This window comes from Lynx rufus, unplaced genomic scaffold (genome assembly GCF_022079265.1).
Source record: "Lynx rufus isolate CCGP_SWC_20201006 ecotype Redwood Valley unplaced genomic scaffold, mLynRuf1.p SCAF_25, whole genome shotgun sequence".
NCBI classification, from domain to species: domain Eukaryota; kingdom Metazoa; phylum Chordata; class Mammalia; order Carnivora; family Felidae; genus Lynx; species Lynx rufus.
This window is the reverse complement of record NW_025814840.1, coordinates 16,598,586-16,624,420: the sequence shown is the minus strand read 5'-3', so window position 1 is coordinate 16,624,420 and position 25,835 is coordinate 16,598,586. Positions and strand designations below refer to the sequence as shown.

The window sequence follows — 25,835 nt, the reverse complement described above, 5'->3', positions numbered from 1 at the left end:
CTGGCATTTGCTTTCCAATCGCTTGCTTTCCAGGCCCACTCTGGGATAAAAGTGCTGATGTGCCTAAAAGCCCAACAGGCAAGATGCCGGAGGGGTTCTGAAGGAGCCGCCGAGGTTGTGTCTCCACTGGGCCTGCTGACGTGCTGGCATAACTCAAAGCAACGCCAGCTGCTCTGCTAAACAGAAGAGCTGAGATGCTGTGTTGCTTCTGCACGTTCGAGGCAAACACTTGGAGGGAATCATCAGAATTTTCGTCCTGGGTTGGCCCCGTGACCACTGAGCCAGCATCTTCTTTGACAGATGCACAGAGCGGTGACCTCTAAACCTAGGATGCTCTCCAAATGCAGTTCCAGCTGAGCCAGTGAGATTTGCATGTTTATGGTGCTGTTTTCTCTCTTCCTCCCAGGCAGCCGGGATTGCTCACCACCTGCAACGTCTTTTCGGAGGAGGCGGCTGGCACGGAGGCCGGGCTACATGAGAGGCACAGCTGGGCCCCAGATCGGGTTTCTCTACCCAGCAGTGGCCACTCCGTTGCGGGCCCAGGGAGCGGCGTGCAGGGAGGAGTCCCTCCAGTCTGAGTCCAGGGCCAGACACTGTGGCCTTGAACTTGGAGGCCAGTGGCGAGGCCCCTCTGTTGGGAGCCCAGCAGCCTCGTCTCTGACCATTGTGGGCCACCCAGGCCTGGCTCTGACCGCTGTGAGGGGACCCTCGGGGCTCTTTGGGATTCAGCTCAGAGCTGACACCAAACTACCTGCCAGGCTCACCAAGTCGTGTGGCCCTGGGGACACTGGGTGGCAGGGGGCGCTCCCACCCATGGACAGTTCTGAGGCCCCAGGCCCTGGCCGGGAAGCTGCCGGCGGTGAAAGAGCAAAGGGCACCTGGACAAAAGGCTGTCTGTCCTCAGAGGAGGGGAATGGCAGCAGGTGCAACCTTGAAAGTGGCCCCAGGGTCCCCTCTGCCCCGGCCGGCTCTCAGGATGGCTTCACCTCCAGCTTTAGCTTCATACGGCTCTCGCTCAGCTCTGCTGGGGAACGTGGGGAAGCGGAAGGCTGCCCGCCGTCCAGAGATGCTGAGGCCCCTTGTCAGAGCCCCGTGGAGACGGAAGCCAAGGACGCCAGCTTGAACAGGCCCCACGCACACCCTCGACTTCTCTCTCCCCACTTCAACGTCAAGGCTGCTCAGAGCCTGGCCGACCCTGCCCAGATGGCAGCAGGCAGCCCCCGGCTGGAGTGTGAGACGCGTTCTTTACCGGACGTGGACACTGCCTCCTCCTGCCCCCTGGTCCCCTCGTGGTCAGAGGGCAGCGGCGTGGGGGATGCTCCCCGTTGGGAAACACTACTCAGGAGGTGCGAGCCTGTGCTGCTGGACAGCCTGCTGAGTGACCAGAGGCAGCTGGAGGTTGGTGTCTTCTGGCCGCTGGGGCCCGTGATTGTCACAAGCCTGGACCCCTTTGGTAACTGGCTGCAAAAAGATGTTGCTGCACTCCTGTTTCTTCTCTTTCAGTTTGAACACAAATCTGTTCTCGTTCTCATCTTCTCTGTCACGCGGATGCTCAGATTCGCTCTCTCTTGGGCTGTACGTTCCTCTGCAATTCCTGGCCTGACGGATGTGTGGTTAGCTCTGCCCAGCTCTGCTTTGAAACAGGGGCCCCGGGGGGCTGGGGAGCTGGAACTGGCTGGTGTGGGCGGGGAGCGGCATAAAGACAGCGATGCCCCATGTTGGGGAAGATGCCGGGCATCGTTTGCATTTACTGTACTCACTGTATTCCATCCTGCCCCGGTGGGAACCGCCTGCCACAGTCAGGAGACCTCGCTCCTGGTCATTACATCTCTTGGGCTCTCAGTTTCCTTATTTAGAGATGGTGACGCTGCACAGGAGTGTTCTGTGGCTGCGGTGAGAATGTCAGGGCTTTGGAAACTAGGACGGGCTGTATGCATGCGAGCCCTGGCGGTAGGACAGTTCTGTTCACCCAGTTGTCCTACAAGTGTGTACAGAGGGTTGTTCTACTCCCGAAAGATCCTGGAGAGACCCAGGCTGACTCACTGGGCTGTGCGGCTCCTCCTGCTGAAAGGCTGTGTTTTCCTCCTGGGGTGTGTGTGCGTGTGATGTGTGCACATGTGTGCATATGTACATCTGCATTCATTTGTACATGTACATAAGGAAGTGAGGGCCCACTCATCAGGCATTTGGTAGAAGTACCTGAAAGTGTGAAGGTCATGCTCATTTCTAGCAATTGCACCTCAATTACTTTCCTTTTTCTTTTTTTTTAAAATGTTTATGTATTTATTTTTGAGAGAGAGAGAGAGAGAGAGAGCAGGGGAGGGGCAGAGAGAGAGAAAGGGAGAGAGAGGATCCGAAGCAGGCTCCGTGCTGGCAGCAGAGAGTCCGACGTGGAGCTTGAACTCAAGAACTGTGAGATCGTGACCTGAGCAGAAATTGGACCGTTAACCGACTAAGCCACCCAGGTGCCCTGCACCTCATTTACTTTCAGTTCTTTACCTATGACCTGATGTTCCTGGCCCTGTCCCTGTTGCCCCGTTGTAGCCCTCAAGGACCTCAGCCTAGCCATCTGATTTATAACTCCGGTGGACCGCGAAGCCAGGCCAGATATGCACGCAGGTCTCCTTTTCCAGCTGACGCACAGAATCCCAAGTTAGATGTGTTCAATACTGATGCCATCGTCTTCCCCACCAAACCCGTTCTAAAGGGCCCCAGTCTTGATACCTACTTGCTGATTAAAAATTTTTTTTTAACGTTTATTTATTTTTGAGGCAGAGAGAGACAGAGCATGAATGGGGGAGGGTCAGAGAGAGAGGGAGACACAGAATCCGAAACAGGCTCCAGGCTCTGAGCCATCAGCACAGAGCCTGACGCGGGGCTCGAACTCACCAACCTCGAGATCGTACCTGAGCCGAAGTCGGACGCTTAACCGACCGAGCCACCCAGGCGCCCCTTGCTGATTTTAATTAATAGACTCCATCCAGTTCCTGAGAGAAACTGCAAGCATTTTCACCACCCCCCTCCTCCTCGCTCTGCACATCTGGTCAGCCCTCATAGTCCTACAGCTAACCTGCCTCTCACAGCCGTGGCCTCTGCCCTCGTTCAAATCCTTGTTAGTTTTAACCTGGGTTTTGTAAGAGATTTGCCTTCCTCCTGTGTCTCTCTTCTCCAGGTCATCCTCCGGATGGCCAGCAGAGTTATCTTCTGGAACACTGGTGGGAAAGTGTTATTCCTTGGCTTGAAACCTTTGGTGGCTCATTGCTCTTCTGGGGATGGTAGCCAAGTCCCATATCCTGATAATTGAGACCTTTCCCGACCTGCTCCAGCCTGCCCCCATGCCTCACCCCTGCCGGCTCAGCCATCTGGTGCTGCTTCCTGTTCCTGAAGACACCAGGGAAAGCTGTGCCTCAGGCCTTTGCTTACAGTTTGCTCTCTGCCTGGAATGACCTTCCTGCACTTTTCCATCTGCCAAGCTCCTGTAATCCCCTTGGTGTGGGTTTAAAGCCACTTCCTTGTGAGACATTTCCTACCCCCTCTGGACCAAATGAATCCCTCCTTCCATTTTGCTCCCGTAGCAATCTGGACGTGCCCCTTATAGCACTCATCACATTTGATAATCATTTGCTTGAGGGTCCAAGTTCTGCACTCGGCCATGAGCTCTATAACCACAGGTCATGTCTCTTAGACAGTTTTGGGTGCCTGAAGCCTGGCATACTTTCCGGCCCTTAGAGGTTGCTTGGGTCATTTTTGTTTTTAGTGAAATAATTAATCTTGTTAAGAGGGCCACAGATACTTAATTGACACCTTTTTTGGATTGACTGGCTAAGGTGTAAGAAGACCAATTCCAGCCTTGGAGGGGTGTTTGCCCCTACCAACAATTTTCCAACACCAGCTGGGTGTCCTGTAACTCAACGCAATTCTGACCGCACCTATCCAGAGATAGTATCAGATCCCACAGCTTAAGGGCTCAGACTCACAAGACCACCTGCCTCTTCTTCAGATGCCCATTTAAGTTCAGAGCATCACCCGTGCTTCTGACCCACTGGCCATGGATAGGAGGCTCCAACAACCACGCTCTCCTTGGGTTCGATTAATTTGTAGAGTGGCTTGCAGAACTCAGAGAAGCAGTTTACTTAATAGATCATATATTTATTATAGGAGGATATAACTCAGTAACAACCAGAAGGAAGGCAAGGTGTGAGGAAAGGACATGGGGTTTCATGCCCTCTCCAGGCACACCACTCTCCCTGAATGTCCACCTGTTTACCAACCTGGAATTTCTCCCAACTCGGTCCTTCGGATTTTTAGGGAGGCTTCACTACACAGGCAGTACTGATTAAATCATTGGCCATTTGGGATTGATTCAACCTCCAGCCCCTCTCTCCTCCCAGGAGGTTGGGGGATGGGGGCTGTAAGTTCCCCTCCTCTCCAGTCATGTGGTTGGTTCCCCTGGCAACCAGCCCTCAGCCTTGGTGTCTTCCTGGAGTCACCTGATTAACATAACAAAAGACAACTTTATTGCCCTCCTCACAGGAAATTTCTAGGGTTTTAGGCGTTCTGTGTCAGAAGTGAACAAAGACCAAATATGTATTTCCTTTTACGAATCACAAGGTCACAGGCACTAAGAAGAGGTTTGTATCATCATTCCAACTCTAAAGGTCAGTTTTCAGTATTTCATGGCCAAGATCTCTTTTAACAAATCTTGACAACATATCTGTATTTCTCCATCTCAAAAAGTCAAGCTTTGACTCAAGTGAAGCAAAAGTAGAATGCCGTTATAATGACCAGCTTCTCCCCCTCCCAAATAGCCAAACAAACAGAACCTCCCCTTGGTAGGGACTCCTCTGCAGTCCACACGATTCAGCTCTCTGCGTTTTGGTGAAACTGATAGTTTTTCCCTTTCTTTTAAACTCCTCTTACCTGCAGGTAAATCACATCCTCCTGAAAATCTTTTTTTTTAATTTTTTAATGTTTTATTATTTATTTTTGAGAGAGAGAAAGACAGACTGTGAGTGGGGGAAGGGCAGAGAGAGAAGGAGACACAGAATCTGAAGCAGGCTCCAGGCTCTGAGCTGTCAGCACAGAGCCCAGTGTGGGGCTCGAACCCACAAACAGCAAGATTATGACCTGAGCTGAAGTCAGACGCTTAACCAACTGAGCCACCCAGGCACCCTAACAATTTCCCTGTTTAAAATGGCCCACCAGCTTTGGGCTGCCATGCTGACCAGCGTTCCCAGGTGCAAGGAGGCTGCAATGTGCCTTACCAAGGAAACATGTGTTGAATGAGCTTTGTTCCAGCATGAGCTGTAGCGCTGGTGGCCATGAGTTCTATGTTAATGAACCAGCCATATATATTAAAGAAGGCATCTTTAAACGGAAGCGCACATAAAACAAGGTTACATCTTGATCAGTTGACAAAGATGTTGTGATCAGAGGCTCTCAGAAGCCCAACACTTGTTTCCCCTGGAAGCAATGGTTTAGTATTTGCTAACTGAGCATTTCCCGTGACTTTATAGAACACGACGACCACGAATGAGGATTGACAGAATGTGTGTTTTATGCTGTTTAGAAATAGCCACCCAGAGACACTGCCAGGGATTGCACGGGGCTGAGAAAATTGTGATCAAAGGAAATGCTAACTGGGTGTGCAGAGGAGGGAAGAGAGAACCTTGCAAGTTAGCCCCGCCTCAGCTTGTGGAAGCTGGAGGAAATGGAGAGAAATCGCTTGTCTTACATGGTTGTGTCACTGGATGAGACATGACCATCAGTGCCTCTGCTTCCAGCAAAGATGGACATTCAGACATCTCCCGGGGCATCAGTTCGGCGTCCTACAGGGATCATTGATTGAAGGGGACAAAGTGAAGTGGATGTTGGCTATAAATGAAGTTTTCTTTGACTTTCTTTCCTGTAGTTCTTCTGCCTCAGCTCCAGTAACCGTTCAACAGTACCACCCCATGGGTGTGGTGATGGCAATGGTACGCTCTATATGGCAGCTGAACCACCCATACAGACTTTCTTCTATCTCTAATATGTACGACTGAGTTATTGGTAAAATTTGCACTTGTAATATGGAGCAAATCAAGGATAAAGGGGTTGATGTAATCACTCACTCATTCAGAAAGTATTTACTGACTTACTTGTGTCTGGCTTTGGATTGTATTAGAGTTGGTTAGAAACAAACAGCAACACAGTATCAGTGTCTTCACAGGACAAAGTTGTGTTTCTTGCTTAAAAGTTGCGTTTCACAGAGTTGATTGGGGGATCCACTCCGCAGAGTCACTCAGGAAGCCTGCCTGTACTACCTGAATGTGTGAGTCAGTCACTGGGACAAGGAGGAAAGCAGTAAGGATCCTACAAGAGCAATTAAATGCCCAATGCCGAAGTAACCTCTAACACTTGCAGCTACACCCCATTACCCACAGCAAGGTGGGGAAGGAAGTGTAATCCTTCCATGTGCTCAGAGCAGTGGAGAACCAAACAACGGTGAGCACTGCCATTTTCTACATGATTAGAAAATAGTTCTTGCCCTCAAGACGCCCAAGGGTGAATGGAGCGCACACACAAAACAAAACAATGGCTGTACTGTGGTGTCCTGAGTACTACGGTAATTTCTTGCAACTCCATTTGTCCCGCAAGCTCAGACCAAACACCCAGCCTTATTTTGACTTTCGCGTCTCCTACCTGCGATCTGTTAACAAATCCTATTTTTTCTGTCTTCCAACAGCCATTTTCTGAATGTGTCCAGGATCAGATCCCTTTTCATTGTCTTCACTGTTGCCGCTATCATTCAGGCTATCGTCACCTCCTTCCTGGGCTGTTTCCATGGCCTCCCCTGGCCATCCGACTTCTTCCTTTGCCCACTGCAGTCAGAGTGAGGCTATTCAAACCTCAAACAGGTCATGGACTTTGTGCTCAGAACCCCCCAAGTGCCCCCCCCATCACCCTCAGCATCAGAACTTTTCAGTGGTCTTCGTGTCTCTTCATGATGCATTCCCCATCGCCTCTCTGACCTCATCATCTACAGCCGCCCTTAATCAGGCCATCCCAGACTCAGCGATCTACTTTGCAAGGCCAGCAACACTTTGCCAAGAGCCTCTGCTCTGACTCTTCTCTTTGTTGAAATGTTTTCTCCAGGAGCCCCAGGGTTTCCCCTCTTACCACTTTTAAGTCTTTGCCCAAATGTCAGTGAGATCTTATTTAAAACTGCAGCCCCACCGCCTGCCAGCATTCTTGATGCCCCTTATTGGGTTCTACGGTTTTTCTTCTTTCCCGACACTCATCACTTTCTAAGGTTCCATAAACCGTACTCATTATCTTAATTTTTGTCTTCCTGCACAAGAATGCACGTCGAGAGACGGTTTAGAATTTTGTGCTGTACCCTCAACACCTCAAACTGGTGGCTGACACCCCGAGGAGACACTCAGTGAATATTTGTTAAGAGGGTCATATGACTAGGTCCAAGGACAGGTCACTATGGCAATATAGAGGAAGGACATTTAACACAGGCTGGAGAGGGTGACTCCTGAGTTGGGTGTTGAAGGACATATAGGTGTGAGGCAGGCAAGGGTGGGAGGAAGGTGTGTTTTAGGGAGCAAGGCCAAATCCATTCACTGATAGGCCAAGAATCCATCTTCAGAAAATATCTGGGCTTCCTGTCGAGAAGAAAAATACTTAAAAATGAATGTATTGTTAACTCTCCGACAAACGACGGGATCACTGTGTCTACATGTGGGTTAAATAAGACGATACTGTTTTCTGGAAGGGTTTTGTGAAGTCCTTCCTGTCATTGTCACCCAGCCGGCGGGACAACCTGCCGAGTGGAAGCTCATGTTCTTCTCTTGGCTTCTCTTTCAGTCTCAGAGTGTTTATCTTCATAATTTTAATGTGATTTTGAGAACAGTGAGCATTCAGTCAGGTCAGGAAATTTGCGTTCCTTTTTATTATGCATTTTTTCATGCAGATAAGGGTACAATGTGATGTTTTTGTTTAAAATAACTTTCTAACTCTTTCTGTGGACTTTATACTCAAATTACACTTTCTCTTTATATAACTTTTTTTTTTGAGAAGCTAATGCATCTGGCATGGGAAAAATGTACATTTGCGGTTCTTTTTTTAAAGGAGAATAAAGAATTTCAGTTTTGAAATAGTTTCTAAGTGTTCTTGGCTTAAAAAAAATAAGTTTGCTTGAGTGCTATTGTAATTTGGCTTTCATTTTTCCCCCCTCCTTCAAACCAAATAGGTAAAGTCCTTAAGATTAAAGCTTCAGAAACTTCAAGAAAAAGCAGTTGAGGAAGATGATTATGACAAGGGTGAGTTTTATTTTATTTTTTATTAATTATTTCTCATTTTCTCTGGAATGTACCATTTCTCTTTTATCCTCATTCATACCTGCCTTCTACACCTCAGTGAATTGTGTGGTCTGTTCCTCCGATCACCTCCACTCAATAACAATTGACTGTTTTACCGCACTGTTATTTTGTGGATTTCAAAGCACTTTATGAGCATTAATCATTGGGCTATAAATTTGTTGATAATCCAGAAATACTCAGAGTACTTGCACAATGGAAGTTATATTAACTCATCATCTGCCTGCTTAGAGTGTGATATATCTATAATTTATTCATCCATTGAAAAAATATTTGTTGTACACCTATTGTGTGCTGCGCAATGTGGAAGGAATAGAAAAGTAAGGTGGACGCATTATCTGATCTTGGGATGCCTGTAAATATAAGTCCCCAAGAAGCTTTTTGACTTCATACTCTCCGGGACCAGAGAGAGAAAATGGGATGAGTCTGAGAAATGCCAGGCTGTGCCAAAGGGGTCAAATGTATCAAATTCCCATGTAGATGCCCCCAAATATCCATACCGGAAAGGAAAAGTAACATGAGACCAGACGATGTAGGAGTTGGTCAGATGCCACAAAAAAACAGTTAACATGACCGTCCCAAAGTAGGATCTGCAGCAGAAACAGCTGACGTGGAGCTGAATGGACACAGAGCCGACTGGGTCAAAGGAGGGATTTCAGGAATGGTTGGCCTGGGAAGAATCTTCAAGATTTCGGATGCCGATTTTGAGATGCCACAGCCATTTCTGCTGCATCTGGGGAAGAGAGAGGACTTAACATGCAGGTTCCCCCAGACACTTAGGAACTTGGTAGATAGTCCTGGTGATAACCAGGTTCAGCACACTCAGGATTGGTCTGGAAATAGAATGCAGACTTAAGGATTCTTAGCCTAGAGGCTTGAACCTTCAACCTTCTTGACCCGTTTTCTCGTGTTCCCAATGAATACGTCACAGACCACTGGCACCGGGGCACTACAGGAGTGGGATGAGTGATCTCCAACAGGAGGTGGCAGATCCTATTCTGGAAACACCCGGAGCTGGGGCTGTGTCGTGTTGTCAGTACATTTACCACGGAGGTGGGGTTTAGAGTGCGCCGGGGTGGGAGGAGGGGGAGGAATTGGGGAATGCAGGTGGAGGTCTAAACTCTCCCGCTCTTTCTACAGGCGGCCTTGATTTTGTGAGGGTGCTAGGTGGGAGAGAGGAGCGAGTCTGAGACAAGGGCCCCCATGAACCCCGCACAGCTGTGGGCAGAGAGCACATGAGCGGTGCCTGCACCAGGGTGCCCCCTGCTGACTTTTGTCTGTGAAGGGAGCCTAGGTTTGCAGCTCCCAACTGCTGCCCAAATTAACTTTCTCTGGCGTGGGCCTTTAGCACACAGCTCTGCTCTAACACACAAAACTGAAGACACAAGTGGAAAACCAAGCCCTCTTTTTCTGATCGAGGCCTGGTGAACTTTTCCGGACTTGGTTTTCTCAGCGGGCTTCATTAAACAAAGGCCTCGCTTCTTTAGTCTTTTCTCCAGATAGCTCTGAAACACCCAAGGGAACAGGTTGGATAAGATACGCCTCATCAGGGAAGCCAAAGGAACAAAGACACCTTTATTTGGTGTTTCCGTCTGATTTTTTTTTCTTGTTTCTATGTCAAGAATGAGAATGTCTCCTCAATGAGAACTGGGAGGGCAGGCCGGGCCGTCCGCGTTCCACAAGCCTTCTGGGTGGTTGGGAGGTGTACTGGTGTGTGAGAAAACCCTGGTGCAGGGCTCTGCTTGCTGGAGGACCAGGCCGTGGTGCAGCAAGCCGCCAGCTGAGTTCTGGAGGCGGGGGCTGGTCAGGGGCTCTGTCCCTTCTGATCACCCGGAGTCTGTGGGCAAGCACCCTGGGAGGCACTTAACACAGAGAGTCACATACCTCCCCCCTCCTGTTTAAACTCCCAAACCTTGCAAGCCTGGTTTAGGGTGTTGAGAGGTGAATGTTCTGATGAAATGTGCAGAGAGCCTGGCACGTAGTGGGTCGGGAGTCAGTCAGTGTTTCGTGATGAACAAGTGAGTTGCTTGCTGCTGAATGCATACGCACCCTACCCCCCCCCGCCCCTGGATGGATGTCAGGCTAGAGTGAGCGCAAGGGCCAAGAACTCTCACCACCTCAAGATGGCTTACGCAGCTCATCCGCAGTCTGCTGGGGCGGGGTGCATGTAGGGAAGATGTTTGTGTGGAGCGTGGCTTATTACTTAAAAAAATTCCTACTGAGCATCTATCGTATATAACAGGGCTTCTCAAACTTTAACATGCATGTGAATCGCCTGCGTAATGTGTAAAATGCACATTCTGACCAAGGAGGGCTGGGCTGGGGTGGAGACACTGTTTCTAGTAAGTTTCCAAAGGATGCTGTGCAGCGGTCCAGAGAACCGCACCTGGAGTAGGGATGGGCTACAAGGACGACATGGGGCCATTTTTAAAGACCCACCGAGCACTGTCCTTAGGATTTTCATCTCAGGTGTTTTATGGCCCGGGAGGGGAAATAGCACAGTACACAATGAGGGTAGTGAAGTTACATATAACATGTCCCTTAAAATATAAACAGAAGGAGTTCCAAAAGGGGAGAAATTACTGCTGGTGGTGGGGTGGGTGCGGATCCAGCCCTGTGGAGAAGGTGATAGTGTAGACGCGCCTCGGAGGGTGTGGGGGATGCCATCTGAAAGAGCATTTTAGAGAACGCAGAGGGGTGGAAAAGCCACCGTCCAGCAGTTTGTCTGGACGTGACATGTGAAGTCGGCTGTTGTTGGAAATGGATCACTGCAGGGCCCAGTTGGAACAGTGCATGAACTGGCGCATAGTAGGTGATCACTAAATTCTCATAAACCAATGGCCAAGTCATTAGGGAAGTTGGATTGATATTGAGGTGGAGAATTTGTTGTAATGAGATTTGTTGAAGTAGGATTTGAATGAGATTTCCTTTCTCACATGGCTTATCCAGGGGTTTAAGAATTGTGACTTTTCTTTATACTCAGCCTTTGCAGTCTGTGAGCGGACTCACTTCTGCCTCAGTGTTCGTGGCAGCTGTGGGGCTGTGCTCTGTCTCAGGAGAAGGGGGCTGCTGGAGTCTGAGAGGTTTGCCGGGAGAACCTGGAGGGCTCTCCTCTGGTTTTGTTGCCTTTCTCTCTTTCTTTCTAGTTTCACTCATAAAAATGACTTTGAATTCCAGAGAAAGGAGCACTTGGCACAGAATAGAAAGTTCCATGTTTTATCTCCTCAAAGTGCCAGCAAATTGACCCGCTGACGCCTTGTGGGGAAACCTCCAGGGCTCTAATTACATCTCTACTTCGCCTGGGAAGTAAAGTCAATAATTCCTTCTATTCTTGAATGGGGCCGGGAGGGCTTGGCAGGAAAAGAATAATACTATTTGGTACTTGCTTAGAGTTTTTCTCCAGAGGCTCGAAATGCTTTACTGGTTTCATCCCGTCGGTGCTTGTGCCATGTCTGTGGTCAGCTGAGGGGCGAGTGTGGGACCTCAGAGTCCTTCAGAAGGAGTGAGTGCCGCCCGGAAGTGGGAGATGGGGCTCAGGGTCTGTGACACGCTGGGAGGGGAAAAAGGAGAGCATGAACAATGACGTCCACTGTGGTTGATGTTCTAACTGTCCCTGCACTGACGTGACGTGTGGTCTAGAACGTCCCTCCTGCCTGTGACCATGTTCACTGCTCATTTCTGAAGCAAATGGGGCGAGGTCTTGGGGAAGAAGGAGAAAAATTTTGGGAATTCGCCATTTCAGTGACTCACATCACTGTGATCTGTAGCACAGCTGGCTTTACCCTGCTTGTTTAGGATTTCTTTCCTGGTGCGAAAAGCAGCCAGCACTGAATTGGTTCCTCTGTCCTTTGTCTCCACCAATGTCATTAGGACAAAATGAGAGTATGATGTGAGGCATGGAAAGAGGAATGATGACCGCAGAGGCCAAGCATAAAACCAGTCTAGACAGTGCCCAGCTCTTGCCTCAATTGTCATAAACTTGGCTTTGCTTTCTTTAGCAAGATTGGTTTGTCCACAATTGCTCTTTGGTGACGGTGTGCAAATCATCCAAGCTGACAGCCCTGTCTGTTGGGGGGATCCCACTCTCTATCTCCTTTAGGGTTTGGCATCTGAGTGGCTTCCTGGAGGTTTGTGCTTAGAACCAGAAGCCCCGCTTCGTCTTCTCTTAGCTGTAGAGGTACCAGAGCCCTTTCAAAATGGCAGCTGGATGCCACTTGGGGGTCCCCAGAACGGGAAGGCTACTCTTGGCACCCTGTGTTGTTCTGTGTCCCTGCTGAAAAGGTAGGCTGCATTTGGGGTCTGCTCAGAGACACGACTGGTGCTTGAAGATGTTTCCAGAGAAAAGAGCCACACTGAGCACACATGGGAATGAGAGTGCAGTTTCTGTCAGCAGTCCCCCTGCACATGCACTTCCTTTTCTCCCTGCACCCCAGGGTTTGGAAACACCCTCACTTGGTCTGCTATCTACCGGAGTCTGTCTCCATTGCTCTGGGGGGTGCTTGCAGGAAGTATCAGGAAAAGAAGCTAAGACAATGCAACCAAGTGAAATAAATGACATTTGGTACACATTCCTTTTCTGGGGTGTGTTTGTATGTGGTGTGTAATATTAATGTGCAGCTGTCCCACATCCTCTCCCAGCTGGGCACTTTCCCACGCGCCGCTGATCACATCCCAGCATCACTGTGGGAGGAATCGGCACTGCCCCGAGCCTCCGGCCAGGCCACGGAAGCTGCTCGGAAGGGACTAGCCATGTGCTCCAGACACCCATCCCCTTTGCCTCCTGTCCTCGCTGGCTCTCTGAGCATTGTGTAATCCAGCATGGAAAACCGAGCTCTTGAGGAGTTGTGGGAACCGATCCTAGCCAGGAGGTTTCTGGGTTCTGGAATCTCTTATTTACATGACAACTAGGGAAGGAACAGAGGAGGGTTCCACGCTGGGATATGGGGGGCGGGGGGGAGGGGGGAAGACTTTTCATGATTTTATCTTAAAACATTAGGCTGTTAGGAAATTTGCTCTTGAATTATTTCAATTTTAGTCTTCAGCATTATCCTCACCAAAGCAGAACTTGTGTGTCTGCTTCCTCTTATTTTAAGTAGAAACTTAAAAATTGAAGGATGCCTGGGTGGCTCAGTTGGTTAAGCGTCCCACTCTTGATTTCAGCTCAGGTCATGATCTCACGGTTTGTGAGTTTGAGCCCCATGTCGGGCTCTGTGATGATGGTGAGGAGTCTGCTTGGGATTCTCTCTCTCTCCCTCTCTCTCAGCCCCTCCCCTGCACTCTCTCTTGAAAATAAATGAATTTTAAGAATTTTAATTCAAGAAAACTTAAAAATTGAGAGATGAGCTAGACATTAAAACGCGTTGTAAACGAGAATGCGGACAAACGCCATTTACTTCACCTAGTTGCATTGTCTTAGCCTCTTTTTCTGTTGACAGAAGAGTTTATGACTCTGTAAATTAAGGGCCACAATCTCTGCCGGTATTGGCTTTCAGGTCACCATTGGTATTTGCAGTTTGTGTGTTGGCATTTTTCATGAGTGCTAGGAGCGTAGTACATCGTGTAACACCTACTTCAGATGTGGTGAGCTTTGTGCACAGACCCGGATGGTCTACCTGTGTATGATAAGCTTCCCTCTCATATGTAGCACAGGATGTGGTTGATGGAGCAGGAAGGTGGGCAGAAGGCCCTCTTGTTTTTAGAAGACTGACTTTGAAGCTCCTCCCACAGGTTTTCCACGTTGCTGCTATCCTCCCAGAGTTGCTGAGAGGCTGGCTGGGATCCCAGGAGAGCAAGCTCCCCTCAGGGAATGTTCCATCTGGGCCCGAGGAACTCAGCTGCTCTGCAGGTGCCAGATAGGACCAAACAGTGACTTAGATTGTCTGGGGCCAGCTCACTAGGATAGAGTGATCATCTTGTCTGTGAGGGCACTTAGGGCTTCAGAAATGTCAACAATTTCACTTGATTAATTGCATGTTCAAGGAGTGCTTCACCTCTTTCTACAGATTGAGAAATGGGTAACAGGACTGGAAGGGGTGTCCCTTCCTATACAGACATTTGATAGAAAAGTTAAAAAAAAAAAGGCAGACTTTAGTGACTTAAGTGGGCTGATTATCCCTTTCCCTGTCTGCAAAGGAACCTGGCTATTATTGGTATCTTTTTTTTGGTCTAAAACCCTGCAGATAGTGAAGAGCAGAGCCTGGCTTTTAGGCCAGTGTATCACAGTACCTTTTCACATGAACAATTTTTTTACTGAGTTTTTTCCAGGTTCACCGTCCCATAGTGGACAAAAAGAAATGTGTCCAGGATGTTAGCTTTTTTCTAGAAGAATGTTAGCTTATTTGGGATAAAATATAAATAATATGAATGTGTGAAATTTCAGTTAACATTAGAATTGATTGAGTGTGTGTGTGTGTGCGCGCGCGTGTGTGTGTGAGGGCTCTCTACTTTCAAGAGGAAGAGACCCAAGAAGCAGAGGAAGAGAGGACTTACAGTTTGGTGTGATGGTGCTGGGGTGGTGAGTGGGGTCAGGAGATCCAGAGTGCCAGGACCCTCACTTTTCTCTCTGCAGTTTGATTTAATCTCTCAAAACACTTGTTTCACTTACCTGTTGTTGCATATAGTAGGCTGAAAAATGGCCTCCAAAAGACATCCACACCGTAATTCCTGGAATTTGTAGATGTTACCTTATTTGGAAAAGGCTCTTTGCAGGCATGATTAAATCAATGATCTTGGGATGAGATTATCCTGGATTATTGGGGTAGGCCCTAAATGCTATCACATGTGTCCTGAAGAGAGAGGCAGAGGGGGCACTAGACTAGTAGAAGAAGAGGAGGTGATATGATCACAGAAGCAGACATTGGAGTGATGTGCCCACGAGACATAGAATGCTGGCAGCCAACTGAAATTGGAAGAGGCAAGGAAAAGATTCTCCGTGAGAGTCTGTAGAGGGAGTATGGCCTGGCAGACAACTTGATTTCAGCCCAATAAAATTGTTTGCAGACTTATGGCTTCTATGAAACTATGAAAGAATGTGAAAGAGTAAATTTGTCGTTTTAAGCCTCTAAGTTTGCGGTTATTTTTTACATAGGAAACTAATATAGTGCATAACAAACCACCATAAAATTTAGTACTTAAAACAATGTCAGGGAGTGACATCAAGAAAATGGCAGAATAAGCACTCCAAGCACTCATTTCCCTCATAGAAACATCAAAAGAGAAGTAGAAAGTGTGAGAACCAGCATTTTCAGAACTCTGGAAAATACACCAAGGTTTAGAGCAACCAAGCAAACATTGAACCAAGAAAAAGGCAACTTGAAAATGATGGGAGAGCTTTGTGGCTTTTGCTCTTGTCCCACCCCTTCTCAGGACAGCAGTGACCTTGGAGATAACAGCTCACATTCCTGGTGTGGGACTCTGGTCCTTGATTCCCCAGGGAGCAAAGCAGACTTTACTTGAAAATTATTGCATGAGTCTGTTTTAACCTGTCTAGGGTTCCCTAAAGGACTGAAATCCAGTGCTTGTCTCTGTTTTGGCTAACTCAGGGCAGAGGCTGGAAAAATGGCAGACATTGCTTGAAAACACTGCCAGGTTAACTAACAAACTTCAAACACCTGGGAGAAAGGTCACTGGTTGTCTAAAGGCCAGGAGCAATAGCTGGGGCACATCTTTGGGAAATTCAGAAGTACCTGTGTATATAGGGAAATTTAGAAAACCACTTGCTTGCTCAGGGCAAGATACATGCTCGGAGAAGAGCATAGAAGACACTAAGCTTTCATCTAAGGATCATCCTGGGGCTCAGGGCAAGCCTGCTCAAGTGTTGAAAGAGTACTCCAGCACAGAACCAATCTGCAAAGACTGGAAGAGGAATTTGTTTGTTTTGGTGTCTCTGTGTGTGTTTCTTCTTTTTTGCTTTTTTCCCCCTTGGCTTTCTTTTCTGTTTTTTCTTTTTCTCCTGGCATTTGAAGAAATCGTTGTTTAAACACTGGCTGAACACTAGCTATAAGAACAGAGACTGCAGTGACCACACTCCTCAAGGAATAGTCTTTGCAAAAATAGTTTGGAAAAGTATCTAAACAGATGGACCACTTCAGCCTTCAAAAATGTTGATGACAACAAAACAAAAACAACCGAAAGCCCCACAAACTGGGGAGTTTGGAGAATCTGATTTCCAGAGTCACCACATTATAATATTCAAGTGTCCAGTTTTTAACAAAGCATCACAAGGCATACAAAGAAACAGAAACACATGGCCCACTGAAAGAGGCAAAATAAATGGACAGAAACCATCCCTGAAGAAGTCCAGACCTCAGACTTATTGAAGACCTTAAAAAAACTGTCTTAAAGATGTCCAAAGAGTTAAAGAAACATGGATGAAGAACTAAGGGAGATCAGAAAAACAATGTATGAACAAAATGAGAATACCAATAAGGAAATAGAAATTGTAACAAGGAATCAAATCTGGAGCTGAAAAGTATAACTAAAATAAAATATTCACTAGAAGGGTTCAACAATAGATCTGAGCAGGCAGAAAAACAATCAGCAAACTCAAGACACAACAATTGAAATAATTTAGTCTGAAGAGAAGAAAGAGAAAAGAATGAAGAAAATTAAAGATGGTCTCAGAGGCCACTGAGAGATTATCAAGCAGACCAACATATACCTATGGGAGTTCCAGGAGAAGAGAGAGAGGAGCAGGAGAATATTTGAAGAAATATTGGCTGACCACTTCCTGAATTTGGTGAGAGACAGGAAACTACAAATTCAAGAGCTCAATGAACAACAAGTGAGGTAAACTGAAAGAGACAGGGAAACACATAATCAAATTGTCAAAAGTAAAAGATAATCTTGAAAGTAGCAAGAGAAAAGCAACTCATCACATACAAGGGATCCTCAATAAGACTGACAGCTATTTTCTCATTACCATAGAGACCAGAAGGCGGAGGGAAGATATATTTAAAGTGTGGAAAGAAAAAAATTGGCAATCAAGAATTCTATACCCAGAAAAAGTGTCATTCAAAAAAATGAGGGAGAAGGGAGCCTGGGTGGTTCAGTTGGGTAAGCATCCAACTTCGGCTCAGATCATAATCTTGAGGTTTGTGAGTTTAAGCCCCGCATCAGGCTCTGTGCTGACAGCTCAGAGCCTGGAGCCTGCTTCAGATTCTGTGTCTCCCTCTCTTTCTGCCCCTCCCCCACTCTCACTCCATCTCTCTTTCTCTCAAAAATAAATAAACATTTAAAAAATGAGGGAAATAGTAAGAAATTTCCAGAAAACAAAAGCTAGAGGGGCTCATTACCACTAGACCTGCTCTGTAAGAAATGCTAATGGGTGTCCTTCAGGTTGAAATAAAAGGACATTAGAGAGTAAGTTGAAGCCATATGAGGAAATAAATAAATCAGTAATGGTAAATAGATGAGCAAATATAAAAGCCAGTATTACTGTATTTTTTGTTTGCAATGCCACTTTTCATTTTCTACATGATTTAAAAAAACAAATGCATAAAATTTATAATTTATAAATTATAAACCTATGATACTGAGTGCACAGGGTAAAAAGATGTAATTTGTGACAGCAATAACAAAGGAGCTGTATAGGAGCAGAGTTTTTATATTCTATTGAAGGTAAGTTGATATCAATTCGAATCAGGTTGTTATAACTTTAGACTGGTAAATATGATCCCCATGGCAATCACAAAGAAAATATCAAAAAAATATACACAAGAGGAATCAAAACAGTTTGGTACAAAAAAATCAATTAAACCCCAAAGAAGACAGTAATGGAGGCAATGAAGGACAAAAAAAAAAAAAAAAAAAAAAGACTTACAGAAAATGAATAAGAAAATGGCAGAACTATGTCCCTCTCTCTCTTTTTTTAAAGTTTATTTATTTATTTTCAGAGAGAGAGAGGGTGCATGCTCCAGCATGGTAGGGGCAGAGAGAGAGGGAGAGAGACAAAGAGAAAGAGAGGGAGAGAGAGAGAGAATCCCAAGCAAGCTCTGCACCATCAGTGCAGAGCCTGATGTGGGGCTCGAACTCATGAACTGTGAGATCATGACCTGAACTGAAGTCGGATGCTTCACTGACTGAGCCACCCAGGTGCCCTAGAACTATCTCCTTCTTTATCAGTAATTACTTTAAATGTAAATGGATTAAACTTTGTAATCAAGGGGTGCCTGGATGGCTCAGTTGGTTAAGCATCTGATTTCAGCTTAGGTCATGACCTTGCAGTTTGTGAGTTTGAGCCCTACATTGGGCTCTGCTGTCAGCTCAGAGCTCACTTTGGATCCTCTGTCTCCCTCTCTTTGACACCTCTTCTGCCCAAAAATTAAATAAATATTTAAAAAATTGTAATCAAAAGGTAGAGACTGACGGATTAAAAAAAATGATCCAACTATATACCATTTACAAAAGACTCACTTTAGACCCAATGACACAAATAGATTGATAGTCCATGCAAATGGTAATCAGAAGAGAGCTGGGGTATCTATACTATTAGACAAAATAGACTTCAAGTAAAAAACTGTTATGAGACCAAAGAGGCACTATATTTTGATAAAAGCATCAATTCATCAAGAAGATACAATAATTTTAAACATATATGCACCAAACAACAGAGCCCCCAAATATATGAAACAAATATTAACAGAATATGATTCTCCATTATAGTTGGAGACTTCAGTACACTACTTTTAATAATGCTGAGAACATCTGGACAATTGATAAGGGTATAGAGACTTGACTAACACTGTAAACCTTCTAGACTTAACAGACGTGTATAGAACACTCCAGCCAACAGCAGAATGCATTTTTCTCAAGTGCACATGGAACATTCTCCAAGATAGACCACATGTTGGGCCACAAAGAAATCTCAATAAATTTAAAAAATTGTAATCATACAAAGTATCATTTCCAACCACAATGCAATGAAGCTAGAACTGAAAACTGAAGGACAATTGGAAAACGTACAAAATATGTAGAAAACTAAGCAACACACTCTTAGAGAACCAATGGGTAAAAAAGACATCTCAAAAGAAATTAGAAAACATTTAGAGGTGAATGAAAAGGAAAACCCAACATCTCAGAACTCATGGGATACAACCAAGACAGTGCTCAGAGGAAAATTTATAGTTGTAAATACCTATATTAAAAAAGGAGAAAGATCTCAAAATCAATAACCCAACTTTACACACCGATGAGCTAGAAAAGAAAAGCAAACTAAACCCAAAGCTAGCAGTAGGAAGTAAAGATTAGAGCTGAGATAAGTAAAATAGAAAATAGAAAACCAATAGAGAGAATCAATAAAACCAAAATTTAGTGCTTTAAAAATATCAACAAAATTGACAAAGAAAAATAAGAGAGAAAATGGGAACTAAAATTGAAAATGAGAACATTACTCCCAAATGTATGAAATAAAAATGAAAATTAGAGAATACTATGAATAATTGTATGTCAGCAAATTGGATAACCTGGATGAAATGGTCCAATTCTTACAAAAGCACAAATTACCTACATTGACTGAAGAAGGAGTCAAGAGACGGAATTAGTAATTAAAAACCTTCCAATAGGGGCGCCTGGGTGGTGCAGTCGGTTAAGCGTCCGACTTCAGCCAGGTCACGATCTCGCAGTCCGTGAGTTCGAGCCCCGCGTCGGGCTCTGGGCTGATGGCTCAGAGCCTGGAGACTGTTTCCGATTCTGTGTCTCCCTCTCTCTCTGCCCCTCCCCCGTTCATGCTCTGTCTCTCTCTGTCCCCAAAAAAATAAATAAACGTTGAAAAAAAAATTAAAAAAAACAAAAACAAAAACAAAAAAAACCTTCCAACAGAGAAAGGTCCAGGACCAGATGGCTTTACTGGTTAATACCATCAACGATTTAAGAGGAGTTTAACACTAATCCTTCTTTAACTGTTATGAAGAATAGTAGAGGAGAGAACACTTCCTAACTCATTCTATGAGGCCAGCATTATCCTGATACTAAAGATGAAATCATCACAAGAAAGAAAATTACAGATCAATATCACTTATAAATATGGATGCAAACATCCTTCACAATGTTGAGGTATAGATGCAAATCAAAACCATACCCACTAGGATGGCTACTATAAAAAAATGGTCAGTAACAAGTCTTGGTGAGAATGTGGAGAAATTGGAACTCTCATACACTGCTGTGGGAATGTAAATGATGCAGTACTATTGAAAACAGTTCGGTGGTTCCTCAAGAAACTAAACATGTGCAAACAATTCTACTCCTAAGTATTTTCCCAAAGCAATTGAAAGCAGGGACTCAAACAGATATTTGTATGCAAATGTTCATGCAGCATTACTCGCATTAGCCAAGAGGTAGCAACAAACCCAAATGTCCATCAGTAGATGAATGGATAAACAAACTGTGGTATGTCCACTACAAAGGAATATCATTCAACCGTAAAAAGGAATGAGGTCCTGATATATGCTACAACATAGATGAATCTTTTTTTTTTTTTCTGGCATAGATGAATCTTAAAAACATTACATTCATAGGGTGCCTGGATCGCCCAATTGGTTCAGCAGCTGACTCTTGATTTCAGCTCAGGTCATGATGTCACCATTTGCGAGTTCGAGCGCTGTGTTGGGCTCTGCGCTGACAGTGTGGAGTCTGCTTGGGATTCTCTCTCTCCGCCCCCCCCCCCCCGCCGTCTCTACCCCACTTATGCTCTCTCTTTCTCTAAAAAATAAATAAACATTAAAAAAACCATTATGTTCAGTGAAATAACCCAGACACAAAAGGACAAATATTGTGTGATTCCACTTACACGAAATACCTGGAATAGGCCAGTTCAGAAACAAAGTAGAACGGAAGTTAACAGGGATGGGGGAGGGGAATGGGTAGTCACTGCTTAATGGATGCACAGTTTCTGTTTGGGATTATAAAAGGTTTTAGACATGTTAAGTGGTGATGGTCACACAACATTGTGAATGTACTTAATGCCACTGAATTGTATATTTAAAAATGGTTAAATGGCAAATTTTGTATTATACATATTTTACCACAATTAATAAAATTAATGTAATGTGCCCAAACCCATTGAGTTGTATACTCTAAATGGGTGAATTGTATGGCATGTGAATTATACTCGACAAAACTGTGTAAGAAAAACAAGGACAATATTTATTTTGCTCATGAATCTGCATTTTGGGCAGGGCTGAGTGAGTGTAGTTTATCTCTACTCCAGGCGTCAACTGGGGTGGCTTGAAGGCTGGGGCCTGGAGTCATCTGCAGTGTTGGTCACTCAAGTGTCTGGTGGTTGATGCTGACCGTCTTGTGGGTACTTGGCTGGGTCTGGGACACCTGTAGCCTTTCCATGTGGCTGTTTGGCTTCCTCATTGTATGGTGATGACATCCTGAGGGACAGTTGGGCAAAAACTATTACTTCTTGTGGACTGACCTTGGAAGTCAGGCAGTGTTACTACTGCTGCATTTTACTCATTAGAAATAAGTCACTAAGGGTGATGTGACCCATGCTTGAGGGCAGAGTAATTCCCCATCTTTTGATGGGAAGAGTGGCAAAAGAACTTGTCGGCATCTTTTTGAAACCACCACAGACTGCCCTTTATTCTTGTGTGTTTTCACATTCTTTCCACATCCAAAATATCCTCATCCACTCTCAAAGCCCCTCAACAGCCACATATGATGGCATCAGGTTCAGGGTGGATGTCCAGGAGCTCCATGTGTAACTCACGTGGAGCTGCAGGTGAGGGTCCCAGGGTGGGATTCTCCGAGCACAGCTTCTTGGGTACAGTTTCTCTCGATGATCGCTCGGAACACTTATGTTCTGAAGCTACAGCTTGTCACCCCCCACAGTCCCAACATAGGATGGTGGGACAGGTGTGGGATCACTGCTATAGATACGTGTTCAGAAAGGGGGGGATGTGGGGGCCACACGGCAGCCACGGGTCCACGGCGATTCTGAAATCCAGCTGGGCTTCTGTTGCCAGTTTCTTGTTTAGGGTTTATCCCTACTGCCTGGGAGTGATTTTCCGTGGTTTCCCTCGGCTTTGACCCGTGGGCTCCTGGTTCTACACCCTGAGTCACCCTTCCTTGTCCATAAGCAACAGCCTGAATTTGGAGCCAAGTAATTTTCTCAGCCTGCTTTCCACCCATACAAGTTTGGGGGCCTAAATGCCTTTTTTCATCTCGTACTTTCCTTGTTCTCTCCAACTTGCCATGATTCTTTGAAAAATGTTTTGGATTTCATATGAATCAGTTTATAATCCACTCTTATCAGACAAAAGCTATGCCCACAGATCTCTTCAAGAATAGCCTCTTTTTCAGGCTCCCTGTAAGGTTTGCAGGAGGTGAGGCAGCGGGAACAATGCTCCTAAGATTCTTGCAGGGCTGTTTGACTGTTTGAAAGGGTCTGTGATCTTTCTGAGATCTTAGAAAGGGTTTTACAGTTTACGTCCTTGGCCTCATGTCTTAACCATATTTTCCGGCAGCACTCTGGGATTGATCTTTGCCTGGGAGCTGTTTTTAGCCTTGTTTGTCATCTGATGAAGCTGGGGATCAGGACCAGTGTTAATTTCAAGCCCAGCAAGTCCTGACTTCTTTATAGGAAGTGGTTTCCTTTGCTTCTTTCTCTGTTTTCACACCGTACTGTGGGTAGTAAGGAGAAGCCAGGTGGTCGCTTCAGCCCCCTGCCTGGAAATCTCCCTAGCCAGACTACCCAGCTCAATGGATACACTTTCTATTTTCTGTGTCAGTGTCACTTTCGGGCGACAGTGCTTTCAAACTTAGGTTCTTTGTTCCAGCTTCTGGTAACATTTTCCTCTGTCTCCTTGATGTCCTCACCCCCCCCCCCCCCCAGCCTCCTCAAGATCAATCTAACTCTTCTCCTGTGTCGTTAGGGCCCTTCCAGCTTCCCAAACCTATGGCCCAGTCCCAAATCCGTGGCCACGTGTTTTGGGTTTTGTCATGGCAGAACCCCACTAAGGCACCAAAATCTGTTCCTGTTATCTGTTGCTTTGTAGCAAATGACCCCTATCAGGCTTAGGGGCTTATCAAAATGACAACATTTATTGTGCTCAGAAGAATCTATAATTTGGGGAAATCTCAGCAGAGATAGCTCTTTTTTTCTCCATTTGGCCTTAGCCGGGCAGCTCACAGAATGAGTGAGGCCTGGGGTCATCTGAAGGCCCGCTCTCATGTCGGGCAGTTGATGCCTGTCAGCTGGGTTGTGGCTGGACTGCCCATTTGTGGCCTTCCCGTGGGGCTGCTTGTCTTCCTTACAGCGTGATGGTGAGTGTCCTGGGTGTGGGGAACAGGGGAGGGAGGCGGAGGAAAGTCTGTTGTCTTTTATGACTTCATGTAGAAAATTGTGTGGTGTTAATTCCACCACATCCTGTTCACTTGAAGCAAGTCACCAAAGTTAGCCCATCTTCAAGCAGAGAAGAGTTAGGCCAATGTTTTGTTTTTGTTTTAAATGTATGTATATTTAACATTTATTTTTGAGAGAGAGAAAGAGACAGGGTGCTAGTGATGGAGGGGAAGAGAGAAGGAGACACAGAATCTGAAACAGGCTCCAGGCTCTAGCTGTCAGCACAGAGCCCAACGTGGGGCTCGAACTCACAAACTGTGAGGTCATGACCTGAGCCAGAGTCGGACGCTCACCTGCCCGAGCCACCCAGGCGCCCCTGGACAGAGGAATGTTTTAAGGTGATCATACCAGTTTACTCCACCTGGCAGTTCAAGACTTGTGTACTAACAGCACCATGACTTGAGAAGAAAGGAGACTTCCCTCCGCGGCTCCAGTTTGAAAACTTTCAGGGCGGGCTTGGGACAGGTGCCAACTCCTCGGACCAGTTGCTGTAGCTAAAGGGGTGAGGTGGTGCGATTAGCCAAGTTGTGTTTACCTGTCTGTCTCTGTGATGAGGTGGGTACATCTGTTATGAGAAGGTGAGGGAGCTGGGGCCAAGCAGATAAAGATAGTAGCCTAGTGAAGCACACACACGCATGAAGTAATTAAGAATGGTTGAGAACAACGTATGAATTTCAAAATGAGGGATGCTAAAAATATACAAGAAGACTAACATGGAAACGCTCTGTACAGAGTTTATTCGTTTAGTCAGGAAACACTTATTGAACGCCTGCTGTTTCTAAGCACTCTGCTGGATGATGGGAAGCCGTGGTGAATTAATACAGTCCTTCCCCTCCCAAAACCTGCTCTCACATATTAGTTTGAAGTTGCCTTTTATTTAGAGACTTTCCAGAGACTTTTGTCCTAATCCTCCCTAGGGAGCAAAGTAACCTTTGATGTGTCTCTGACTGTGGTGACATTTAGGGGGGCTTCGTGTGTTAGATTAAGAAGAAGTTCAACCCATCACTTGGTTATTATGGGGCTGATTGGCCCAATGTCCTGTCGGTGAATTGACCGATTGATGAATTCAATTGGCGGGATCAACCCTTCTATTTCAACATGAAGTGACAATTAGAAATAATTAGCTCCTGTTCAAACTGGAATAGTCAGTGCTTCAAAATACCCTTAAGCAAGCTGTGAAAGATTTAACAGGTGTTTATTTACATATTCAGTTCTAATTTTCCGTATGTTTTTAGTTGAGGTACAGTTTACATACAGTGAACTGTGAAATGTTTAATAACCCCCTGTGTACCTCTGGGTGGGGTCAGCTCAGCAGGCAGAAGGGGGCGTCCCAGGACTAGATAAGGAGACTCAGTGCCAGTGTGGCAGTGCCTCTTTGTCCTGTGACGTGTCCTTGAACACCAGTGTGCTCCTGGCTGAGCGAGGAGTGAGAATACCTATCCTTCTGTGTGGGTGGAAGGCTAAATGTGGTCATGGTGTATGTGAGGTGCTTCGTGCACAGGTGTGAAAATGCTGAGGTGGGGCTTCTTCTGAACAATGTCTACCGGCAGTTAGCATCTGTACCATGCAAAGAAGATAGAATGATTTGGCTTCTTATTTTCTGTCAATAAGAAGCTTATTGGCACATAGCCCGATTTCTTTCCAGCTGCAAAAAATTCGGAAATGAGGTAAAGCAATATATATTAAAACATGCAAATTATAATGAGGCATTTAAGGCTTGACTACTCTTCACATCTTCCTGTGACAAAGTATTTTTCTTCTCGGTGGTAAATCTCATGACCTTGAATCTCATTCTCTGCCTCATTCTCTGTTGCATGACATTGGATGACATTGAGGAAATGAGTTTGAAACTCTGCTTGGGCTTTGGAAAATTGGGTGTCCTGGTTTTGAGGGTGGATGGAAAAAAATAGAAGAGGAGGAAATGGAGACATAAATGGAGGGTGAAGACAAGAGGAATTGAAGAGAGGTTGATTTTGTGCTCTGGTCATTTTTTCTGTGGGTCTCTGCTGCTTTGTGACCTGTACCTTCTTGAGCAGAGAGGGTTAAGGTTCAATTCCCAGACAACTATTTAATCCATCCACTTAAAACGGTCGTTTACAAATGTGGTGTCCATTTCCTCTGCG

The 25,835-nt window shown here is 45.8% G+C and overlaps 1 protein-coding gene across 1 annotated transcript in view; it reads left to right on the top strand.

Annotated features, from left to right (window-relative positions):
• Positions 1-378: 378 nt before the first annotated feature.
• The window catches only part of DISC1 (DISC1 scaffold protein), a 307,604-nt gene continuing 282,147 nt past the window's right edge, over positions 379-25,835 (top strand). The window contains exons 1-2 of the mRNA XM_047088671.1: positions 379-1,398; positions 8,240-8,309. Of these exons, the coding sequence (XP_046944627.1) occupies positions 379-1,398; positions 8,240-8,309 (1,090 nt within the window). The remainder of the gene's footprint in view (positions 1,399-8,239; positions 8,310-25,835) is intronic.